This window comes from Solanum stenotomum, chromosome 2 (assembly GCF_019186545.1).
Source record: "Solanum stenotomum isolate F172 chromosome 2, ASM1918654v1, whole genome shotgun sequence".
Classification (NCBI taxonomy): Eukaryota; Viridiplantae; Streptophyta; class Magnoliopsida; order Solanales; family Solanaceae; genus Solanum; species Solanum stenotomum.
This window is the reverse complement of record NC_064283.1, coordinates 180,011-191,074: the sequence shown is the minus strand read 5'-3', so window position 1 is coordinate 191,074 and position 11,064 is coordinate 180,011. Positions and strand designations below refer to the sequence as shown.

At 36.4% G+C, this 11,064-nt stretch overlaps 2 protein-coding genes across 2 annotated transcripts; both read right to left on the bottom strand.

The window, feature by feature from the left end:
* Window positions 1–265: 265 nt before the first annotated feature.
* Window positions 266–6,235, bottom strand: LOC125855194 (pyrophosphate--fructose 6-phosphate 1-phosphotransferase subunit alpha). The gene is made up of 19 exons (XM_049534879.1): window positions 6,024–6,235; window positions 5,139–5,311; window positions 4,682–4,794; window positions 4,323–4,397; window positions 4,124–4,237; window positions 3,960–4,027; window positions 3,720–3,803; window positions 3,209–3,262; window positions 2,916–2,996; window positions 2,718–2,811; window positions 2,563–2,636; window positions 2,352–2,462; window positions 2,225–2,269; window positions 2,083–2,139; window positions 1,462–1,566; window positions 1,268–1,384; window positions 1,056–1,159; window positions 681–846; window positions 266–574 (listed from the first exon to the last, which is right to left on the bottom strand). The coding sequence occupies exons 1-19, from the start codon at window positions 6,111–6,113 to the stop codon at window positions 449–451; spliced, it is 1,851 nt and encodes a 616-aa protein (XP_049390836.1). The 5' UTR covers window positions 6,114–6,235; the 3' UTR covers window positions 266–448.
* Window positions 6,236–7,317: 1,082 nt separating this feature from the next.
* On the bottom strand, window positions 7,318–9,522 carry LOC125855560 (bZIP transcription factor 60). Its single transcript, XM_049535291.1, has 3 exons — window positions 8,983–9,522; window positions 7,956–8,179; window positions 7,318–7,735 (listed from the first exon to the last, which is right to left on the bottom strand). The coding sequence occupies exons 1-3, from the start codon at window positions 9,378–9,380 to the stop codon at window positions 7,488–7,490; spliced, it is 870 nt and encodes a 289-aa protein (XP_049391248.1). The 5' UTR covers window positions 9,381–9,522; the 3' UTR covers window positions 7,318–7,487.
* Between the last annotated feature and the right edge of the window lie 1,542 nt (window positions 9,523–11,064).

Genomic DNA, 11,064 nt, shown 5'->3' with positions numbered 1-11,064 from the left:
AACTCAAAAAACCATTGAATAAACAGACCAGTGCCTTAGCATATTTAAGTACTTGAAGAGTATTTTAAGTGAAATACTGACTGCACTCATAAAATTCGTGTCCATTGTTTTCTAAATCTTCAGCTTTTACTTTAAATATATAATTCATATCCAAACACTAATACTAAGTATTTTTTACTGTCAAGTTCGATCAAGTATTGTCTAAACACTATTTAGTCGTCAAGAAAAATGATTTGAAGGAGTATATGTACGTACTGTAATAGTTTATTAACGCACAGGAATATTTGGATCCCTCAACAAACTCTCAGAAAGTAGTATAATCTTCTCAACATTATTTGGCTTTTACAAGATTGAAAAAAGAAAAATGCACAAAAACAACTAAGCAAACAGCCGCAAAAGCAAGAGTTCCTCCAAATCTTTTCAATGTTAAAAGATGATAGGTTCTCATCTAAAATGGTGTGCTCACACTTGAGGGTGACGATATCACTGAAAGAATGTCAGTCACAGATGCCATGGCACTTAATGCAGCCTTCAGGACGTCTTGTGAGCAACCGGGCTTCACAATTGTACGCACCTGAAAATAAAATAACAAAGCATGTCATAACACAGTCAGAAATGAGACATTAAATGAATAGCCAACAGAAGTTGGTAAAAAGAGATGATGTTTCAAAATTCAGCACCTTGTCTAGGTATTCCTGCAATTTCTTAATACGGCCAATGTAATCCTGGTCTTCAACACAAAGGCTAACGGCCTTGGCATCTGCACCAGGGCCATCAAACTGGAGGGGACCTGGGTTTCTATAAACATCATCCAACAAAAACTTTGTTGCATTTTGACTCAACAGCCTGCGCAGAATGAAGAGAGAAATTAGGTGCTGCAAGAGGATACGTATTGCTTCAGCAGTTTACTTACAAAATGCATGTTTAGAGTGCCACTTCTTAAAAGCATCTCCTTTTTATTTGATGTCTACTACTTCCTACCTTTTGAAATTCAAAAGTTCCATTCATTTTAAGCTGAAAATATATATAAACAACAATTCAGAAATTTGACATACTCATATGATTTGCCCCTCAAATCCACAGTAGCAGGATGCAAAGCAGGTACCCCAATTGATGCTTTACCGGGACCACGACCATAACGCTTAACAGTCATCATTGCCTGCAGTAACGAAGCAGTGAACAGAGCAAATCATTTTTGGATATTCGCAACTTCAAAAAAGTGGAAGCTTAGGGTGCATCTCCGGAAAAGTTCAAAGAAGCTGCTTACAGATATAGGGGCAGCACCACAATGCCACTTGTTGGCAGGATTCTTCAGGTTGGTAATAGTAGCCATGTAACCATTAAGACCAGCAGCTAAAATATGGTAGCAAACATGACCAAGAACCTGCATTTGGTTTTGTCGGAATTATGCATCTGAAATCACGATTAGAAAGAAGATATAGAAACTCCAGCAAAACTTACGTAGGCATAGTCACAATCAAACTTTGATGGCAATGATCCCCGTGCTTGATAACCAAAGAAATGGCAAATAGCATTAAATTTCTTTCCTTTGTAAGTTCCTTCTTTCTGTAAAGGAACAGAAGAAAAAGGGCAGTCATACATAAAAAATCGGGAGCAGGTATCTTTAGAGTATGTAGCTGCAGTCTTTTTCCTTTTAACTCTCACCTACAAATAGTCTGTTAAAGCAAAGTAACAAGAAACATCTTGATGAAAATAAAAAGAGAAAAGAATGATTGATCGTCAGGGACTGACTTCCATCAGAGGAAAACTAAAGAATTACTGAATATGAAAATTTTGTGCAATGGGGAAATTTATCCACCTGATGTTTGAGCCTTTGCAGATCATACATCATCCCATTGAAGTTAACAAGCAGAACGGAAAAAAGTAATCTTTTTTCATGAATAGGAGAAAGAGACAATTTGAGTAACTTCCTAGAACTCTCGGGTTCAAAATATCTTTATCTGCACAAACATCATCCTCAATCATTACGGGACATTGTACTTCTAACTTACACTCAATCTCTTGTTAGCAATCCCAAAGAATCATTAGATACAACATACTTAATTGATTTCATTAACCTACCAATCGCTTGTTCATTTCTGTTTCCACGAGATGAGCTATAAGTTTCTCGGTCTCAATCTGTAAGGAAAACATTAAAGACAATCAACTGATAGATAGTTCATATATCATCAAGCAGCATCGTCCAAACAGCAAGTGTAGTAACCTGTGATAGCTGAGCAGAGTCATCTGATTCTGGGTGTAGGAGAAGCTGCAAAATCACAAGTCTAGGGGTGTAAGCTCTGTCCTATGGAACTTCAGTCAGTCAATTTATACACGTACAGAAACTGCACCTGCTTTCTGATAAAATGCGGCAAAAATTCGAAAAGTGCAGAAGCCCACGGTGATAGTTGAGAGGAAATCTTATCAGCAGAAACACCTTGCCTGAGTAAACCATGAATTTCCTGGAATTCATAGTCAATCAGAAAAGGCAATGTCATAACAAATCCACATTCCAACAAAGCAGCTAAGATATCTTATTAAACAATTTATTTTGCATCATACCTGCAATAGAGCATATACTTCAGGAATACTTTCAATAAGCCCCTCAGGCAACAGGATAACACCATGATTTTTATCTGAATGCAAAACCTTAGTCAGCTGACCGGAAAACTCAAAAATGACTCTAAAGGAAAATGATAACCTAGTAGCTTCAATACCATGTTCAGCCCTAGCCTGAACCGCATCACAAATTTGTTGTGTGATGTCAAAAATAGTAAGCTTTGATGCAGCTACCTCCTCTCCAAGAATCACCTGCAAGATCGCTCAACATTTATTAAGCAAGAACACTCGCAATATATAAGAAGCACCATGTCCAAGGTGCAGCACCAGCTTAACATCTCAGAGATAAAACTAACCATATTAGGATGTGACTGCAGAGTGCACTCTAATGCAACATGTGATGCCTTTCGCCCCATGAGTCTAACGAAATAGTAATACTGAAAAGGAAATATCCCCACAGTACGTTAATAGAAAGACAAAAACAAAGGTGTAACAAGAAACATGTGCTGTAAATCATAATCAACTAGTGAGGACAATCCCCCATCAGGATTTCGTACAACCAGATTAGTATTCTATGTTGTATTTTCAGCACCCTACTACATCAGAAGCAACAACGAAAAACATTTCAGGATATGAATAGAGTTGGTACCTTCTCAGCTGAGAGTGCATCAGTGCATACATTGCTAATTAGTTGGGAGTTTACCTGAGGTGGAACCACATATAATTAGCTTTTCCCTGATCTAAATCACAATTGGATAGAATTCCAGAAATCAAGAAGTCAAAAGACACATCAGCTAGTCCAAGGCTTGTATAACTCAATTAACATCCACAACATCACAAAGAGAAGAAGAAGAGCTACTCCCCATCTAAAAGTCCATTGAAGTGCAATATAACACTGCAAAACCTACATCTACCCAAGGGAATATACCATTAAACGAGGAATGATGCCACCAATTCCACTACAAAGAACAACAAGAAGAAAGAAGAAGAAGACTGAAGCAGGAGGTCCAATCAAACCCTCAGCCCACCTAGAAACCAAAAAACCAACCCTAAACCAAGGAGTGGGAAGCATGAAGAAGAAGAATCTCCACGGCAATGCATTTCAAGGAAAAAAAGAAAGTTAGTTACGAGCTAATTCTATGTGGTGATTGTATTAATACCTTGCAGATTGTGTCAAAACCAACGTTCGCTTCAACAAACTGATTCTTGAGATCCCCATTTAATGTAACAGGAACACCAACCACCTAAAGAAGATAAAGACATTAATTTGGTGTGATACTAATGCAATAAGACAATATGGCGGATATAAGATGCAAAGTTTGGATTAGAAGCAGGAAAAATCAGAAAAAATAGAATAGAATATTCATTGCTTTACATGTCATAAGGGGAATAACACATACTTTTGTAAGGCATTTTGTTTCTGCAAATTTTTCTGCCAGATGAGCAGCATCGGTGTTTGATGTCACTCCTTCAAGCCAATGCATACTGTTAGACTTTAGATGAAGTGGAATAATGTACTTTTAGATTCATCATATACCATTAATAACTGTAGCAGTATCAATACCTCCAATGATGACAAGGCCATCCAATTTCAAAGCTTTGCATGCAGCCATTGCAGCATTTACTTGCTCAGTCGTTCTAATCTGATCTTTTGTCCGTCCCAGCATGTCATATCCACCTTAATAAGGAAAAAGGCAACAAAAATAAGCCAAAAAAGGCCAAACGAAAATATAAAGAGCAAACTTCATTCAGATGTGAATTACCTTGATTCTTATAGGTAGCAAGAACATCATCGGTGATCTCTAGAGTTTTTTGTGCAAATAAACCTTCAGAACCACCTGTTGAGATTTGGAAAAGAGACCTTCAACACATTAGCCTTCTCTACGGAGAATCAAGTTTCTAAAAAACTGAAAACATTAGAGTATGAAAGGAAAAATATTGTTCGACGTTAGGGCATGACCCTCGAAATATTGAACATGACACATGCAAAGAGACACTCATGGTAATGGTGGTAAAGTAGATATGCAAATAGACACTTGTGTCAACTATTACTGTAGTGTCCCAACAATTGTCATAAAAAAGTTCTCAAATGGAAAATGTGTCACGTAAAGGAAATGCTTACCTAAAAACCCAAGCAAGATATTTTTGGGGTTGTGAACCTTAAGAGCATCATGAAGACCCCATATGACATTGTGTCCTCCAGGAGATTGTCTACCACAAAATAGCACCCCAACCCTAAGAAAAGAAGAGGATAATCAGTGAGCACAGTTTTGAGTCCTATCAAAGAGATTAGGGATAACACTCATTTTATTGTAACCTATATGTGAATTAGCTTCTAATGCATAAACCAATATTTTCTATTATTTCCCTTGGGTTTAGATTTTGAGGATATAAATAGAAAAGGATTTCAATCACAGACAAAACAAAAGGAATGTTATCAAGAAAACAGAGGTAGATCCATAAACCTAAATAAAATCAACATAGAATATGTTAGAAAACATCTCCTGATCAGTGATCACAATCCTGATCTAGTTTGTGAGTAAACTGCACAATTATAGAGCAATGGTCTGACGCAATACCTAATTGCAGGATGTTCAGTAATTATCTGAGCATCAGGGACCTTGGCAGTTGCCCTAAGAAAATGGGCTAATGGTTGACCATAAGTGTGTGGGAAGAACCGTTTAATTGTGTGTTCACCAGAGGGATCTGCTGCAGTGGTTGCATCACGGAGTTCTACCCGGACAGTAGTACCCTGTATAAGTCAGAACAATTCGGGATACAGTCAAGATTGAATATGTTAAAACAATAACACTGAAGGACAAATTGCTTAAGGGTCTTAAATATCATAGATAAAATTCCTAAATGTAAACAATCAAACAAAGTGGTGATGCATTTAACTACAAAAGTTGGACAGCCATGAATGTCTGGGGACAGTCAGGCAAACATCTGAGTAACTTGTAAGTTTTATTTTGTCAAAGTTTAGCAGCGTTTTTTGCTGATAATTTATTTCAAAAAGGGCAACAGAGACAGTTTATATGTGTTGTTTACTTCAGTTGAAGTAAAGAGGTGACTTTTTTTCAGATGAAAATGTAAAGACATGATTTTTCAGCCGGCTGCAAGGATATATATATATATATATATATATGGTGGAGCAGGAACAGGAACAGGAGCAGAGTGAAGTCCAGTAGTGAACTCTTTCAGAATAAAATGGAAAAAGATATTTATATTACTTGTTACAAGTAGAAAGTCCTGTGACGCCAACTTTCTCAAATAGTCTTTTACTCTCCCAAATAATCGATCAAATTACTAGTAACTTGAACAAACAAATGGTGTAATAAGAGAGATGAATTAGATTGATGGGAGAATACATGTGATATGAAGAAAATAGTAGTATGACGATAGAAAACAGTGTGATCTAGCAGGTTAGATCTAGCAAAAGGAGTGGAAAAATAGAAGAGTTGTACCTGAAGACAAGGAGGAAGTTCAGGGTGGTAGTGAGATCGAAGCTTCTGCAAATCAGAGAGTTCTCGAGGTATGCCGTAATCTGCATCCATTGTTGATGCTTGGCACCTACGCAGTACACACTCACTTTTTGGTGTTTTCAATATAATGTACTACACACTCACTCTTTGTCAGTTTCTAACTCTGAAAAGACCGTCCCTCCCTCCGTTTATATATAAAAAAAATAAATAGTGGGGGCGATACAACCAACAAACACAGCAACCAGTTTTCTAACTCTCTGTATCAATGCCCTTCCATTTCCCACTATATCACCATACAGCCACTGCGCAATGACCAAAATGCCCCCTTTCTCTTTATGCTGTTATTAAGCAAATATATATGTATGTTGCGGAAAGAAAAAGAGATAAACCAAAGCATAATTTGTTTTAACATAAGGAATATGCATAAATCGATTACTCTCAATATTCTACTTTTTAATCCTTCAATATTTTGTGTTGTGTTGAAAAGTATTAACAAATGTTACCACGTCAAACTTGATTTTTCCTTTACTTCTGTCGGTTGTGTTTACACTTATAAACAATTTCTGTTGCAAAAAGAAGTTCTAGTTTCTTGCACCCTAGTGAAAGAGCCAAGAGGTTTGAGTATTGAAAGTCCAGATAGGAATATTCCCTTGAGGATAGTTACGTAAATTCAGAGTTCACCTAGAATACCCTCACCTAACTTCTCGATGGGGAGTGGGGACAATGACAAAACTTTCTCAGGGCTTTTTTCTTATTTGACAACAAAATTTGATCTTTTTTGATGGCATCAGGAGCCAGTTTCTATTTTAATTTTCCAACAGCGCCCCCAGTTTAATATCTTAAACATTGCAAAATGCACATTTCCTTCTTTCTCCAATGCTGCCCACGCACAAGAGGGCGTGCAGACATTTGCGGAATATGCTCCCCCAAGTACATACGCTTTCTTAGTCTTTATTATCTCGTCAAACCTCCTTTTTGCATTGCTCAATCCCCCTTTGAAGGGAAAATAATAGAAACAGATCACTGTCTGCAACCTTATAGAGCTGGTGGTTTGATCCACCATCAAAGTTTGAACATAATTTAAAGATGCTGAATGTTATTCCAAATTAATAGAGATCCCATCATCCATTTTCACATGATTTCATAGTACTGGAAATTCAGCAAGGAGGATGAAATGGTGGCCTGGTAGTCCCGCTCCTAACTACCACTATGGGCAAAAAGGATATTGAGATAAGGAAAAGCAAAAATAAAGACAACCGAATTTCGGTTGGAACTGTTAAAAAGTTGCATAGATAATATATATAGCTCAAAAGTCATTAACTAATAACAGTGAACTACATCCTTCAGATGTCAAAGCAAGACACATACAGAGAATCTCTGACACAAAACTAAAGAACTCAAAAGGAACCATGATCCACCTAAGGGAATGGATTTGATCACAACGAGTCACATCACAACTCCCAAGGAATGGGGGTTGAACCTCATCCTCGATCTTGAAGCTTTGCATCTTTTGCCCATCATGAAGGACAGGAACAACAAAATCCGACTAGTCTTTTTTCCTTCCTTTATTGGAAGGAGAAGCCCGTGGTTTCTGCTTCCCTGATTTTCTTCTGGAACTGACCAGGTTTGGCTGGGTAGAATGAGCAGGCATGTGATGCCCAGGAACCAAAGCAGGGAACCCAACAGCAGGGATTCTGCAAATTCATATTGCATCTATTAATATAGGCATTTGAGAGAACATAATGCATCTTTCTATTCAACATAAAGATGGCAAACTGGAAAAATGTCAGACATTCCCCATCTATTTCTTGCTTCAAACATCAACTAAAGCAAAGTCCAGAAAATTTTAGTAGCAAAAAGTGGTATAAAGAATGTATTTTAGCCAAATGACAAGAATGTTTCTTATGCACTTACCCAACAAGAGCACGGCAGACTCCTGCTTGGTCATAGAAACACCATTAGCACTGCTATTCTGCAAAGAGAAGCGTAAAGCTTGATTTTCAGCAAGACAACACTGGAGAACAAACCCCAGCCTTTTGCATTCTGATTCAAAGTATCTACTCTTCAACTCAAGATCCCTAACGTACAACTTCTTCCTCTCTCGTGACCTCACAGCTGCATCTCTGTTCCTCAATTGCCTGGAGACCAAAAATTAAGTTTGTGACTAAGATTTTCTTTAAGCTGCTATTTACATACAGATTAGATAAATACAATCCTCTCACCATTTTGAAATAGAAGAGGAGAGGGTTGTATTAAACTACTCTAAATAAATGCACACGATGTTATGCAATTTTAAGTATGATAAATGCGCACATTCCATAATATATACATCACACATTGAATAAGTGCAATCTTTTAAGAAAATGGTTGCTTCTTCTAAGAAGAAGTCCAGAAGTAGTTTTCTATTCAGGAAAGTTCCCCACTTCGGGGGGGTGTCTCATGATCGCAAACTAATGGAAAAGTTGCACCATCATGTGCTTTGATAAAATCTGTATGTCTTTGGAAAAAAGAATCATATTTTTGTTTCATAATCAATAGAGAATGAACATTATGTTCTAACACAGCACAAATCAAATCATGAAATGAATGGCTAATGCAGTCAATGTGTGATGTCAAATTAAGGTAATCTTATAGAGAGGAACTCCTTGGAAATACTGATTCACGATTTGGCTGAGAAGGCACAATGTGGATTTGGTTTTTGCATACACAGAAACTGCAAAGATTTTTCTGGTTATCAATAATTTAGATCAAGCTGTATCAGACGTATTTTTTAATTTAATAAGCATGAGTTAAACTAAATAAGTTATCAAAACTAGGATTTGTTTCTGCTAGTACGTCAACCAAGATACAGCACGAGAAGCGCAGAAGAGGTAGTATTATTTATCTGAATAAGCAGAATAATTAAATTGAATAAACTAAAAAGTAAAAAGGGCAAAGATACCTCTTGCGCTTCTTATCGACAGGGTCATGGTTGTTTAGTTCGTCGTCCCCGTCAGAAGGCGACTTGTGTTTGTCCTGATCGGCGTCGGATCCACTAGAAACCTTGGAATCGGTGAATCCAATGGCTTGCTCAGCAGGAGAGTGAGAATGATCGGAGTGAAGAGGGGAATCGACGAGGACGTCCGAGAGAAAGTCGGCAGCAAATTGAGGATCAGCGTCTTCAAAAGAGACAAGACCGACATCGTCATCGTTCATAAGAAGCTGCTCGATCTGCTGGAATGTCTGTGGGGAGGAATCATGAAGAGTGAATTGATCATCATCGTGGGGATTGTCTAGAACGTTGTGGAAGATGTGATCTACATCGTCCCAGTTGATGATATCATCGAAGTTATCGACCATCGCCAGTTCGACGGAGATTGTGGGGGCGAAGAAACTAGGGCCCGACTTACTATTTGGGACCCGACCTCTGGATGTCCCCAATTTAATAATCACGTTAGGTGTCTTAGAGGTTAAGGCAACAAACACTTTCAACGAAATTACGAGTTTATTACTTCGTCATCCACCCAATAAGAATTCGACTTCGCTACAACTCACCTCACTAATTACTATTTGCACCCCTTTTCCCATTAAAAGAAAATTACACCTCCTTCCTTTTCTATAAATATTATAAATTTAAATTTAAAAATATGCCACATTTTCGTTTACACGACCTTTAAAAAAAATGATAAATGAATACTTATCTACTTTTCCTTTTTTTAGTTATCACTAATTACTTATTCATTTTGATAAATCAAGAAATAACCAAAAAAAATCCTGTTATACCTTCAATCAAGTAATTAGGGAGTATTAACAACTGATGGGAATCCTCATTGATTTTCTTTCTAGAAAAAAATAATATATATCCTTAAACTAATAAGTATTACTCCCTTTGTCCCTAATTACTTATCCACTTTTCCTTTTTTAGTTGTCCCTAATTATTTGTCTATTTTGACAAATCAAGATAGGACAAAATACTTTTACCTATTATACCAATTAATTACTTTGAAAAAAAGTAAAACTTCTTGAAAATCTTAAGTTTTTAATTCATCTACTTCATAATTAATAGGGATAAAATAATAAATTCACTATGCCAATAATTATTTTCTTAATAGATGTATCAATTTAAAAGTGGATAAGTAATTAGACACAGAGGTAGTACCTATTTAAGATTCTTAAATTATATACTTCATCCGTGGTTCAATTAATATTTGCCTTGATATAAAAAAATTAAAAAATAAAAAGATTTTTGGAATTTGTGATTAAATGACAAGGTTTTAAAGGCAGGCTTTTGAAGTCCATAAACTCTAAGGGCTCGTTTGGTGTGAGGTATAATAACAAATAGTCCCGGGATTAAATTATAGTATCGCTTATTTTGTTGTTTGGTTGGCAAGTTCGGGATAACTTATCCCGGGATTAATAATTAGTACCGGGATAAGTTATCCCTCTCCTTGGGTGGTATAGTAATCCCGGGATAAAATAGGTAAATGACAAAAATGTCTCTTTCAACCCTTTTGTTATATCACTTTTTACATTAATGAAGGGCATTTTTGTAAACAAATAAATTGTTCTTAAAATTTATTATTTTGAATACAACAAACCAAACACTCAATAAAAAATAATGGCATAATACATAAATTGGACCCTAAACTTGACTTCAAATTTTAAGTATGACCTCTAACTTTCATAGTGCACAAGTAGGCACTTTAACTATCCAATTCTTAAACAAAAAAACACGCGAATCCAACAGCCAAATTGTGTGATATACAAACGCTCCTACGTGGCTTATTGAGCCACTCAGTGGCTGCCACGTAATTAAAAAATTACACGTATTTTATAATAATAATAAAAAATTAAAATACAAAAGGGTAGGGTCATATTATAGCTCTTTTTACACAATGACAAAAAAAAATGAGAAGCCATTACATAAAAAACGACCAGAAATTGTGCACAAAATGAGAAAAAAAGCTTGAGTACTAGAATTAGGAAGAAGAAGAAGAAAAATGGGATTTTGATTTGAAAAAAAATAAAGATATATTTAAAAAGG

What these genes read in the sequence shown, in the direction of transcription:
- LOC125855560 (XM_049535291.1), bottom strand. Translation starts at nt 9,380, where the DNA reads ATGGTCGATAACTTCGATGATATCATCAACTGGGACGATGTAGATCAC. An exon ending in GTCGATAAGAAGCGCAAGAG is followed by an intron (nt 8,180 to 8,982) that starts GTATCTTTGCCC and finishes TTTGGTCTCCAG; the next exon opens with GCAATTGAGGAACAGAGATG. An exon ending in GTCTGCCGTGCTCTTGTTGG is followed by an intron (nt 7,736 to 7,955) that starts GTAAGTGCATAA and finishes ATGAATTTGCAG; the next exon opens with AATCCCTGCTGTTGGGTTCC.
- LOC125855194 (XM_049534879.1), bottom strand. Translation starts at nt 6,113, where the DNA reads ATGGATGCAGATTACGGCATACCTCGAGAACTCTCTGATTTGCAGAAG. An exon ending in AACTTCCTCCTTGTCTTCAG is followed by an intron (nt 5,312 to 6,023) that starts GTACAACTCTTC and finishes TGACTTATACAG; the next exon opens with GGTACTACTGTCCGGGTAGA. An exon ending in AAGTATATGCTCTATTGCAG is followed by an intron (nt 2,463 to 2,562) that starts GTATGATGCAAA and finishes TATGAATTCCAG; the next exon opens with GAAATTCATGGTTTACTCAG.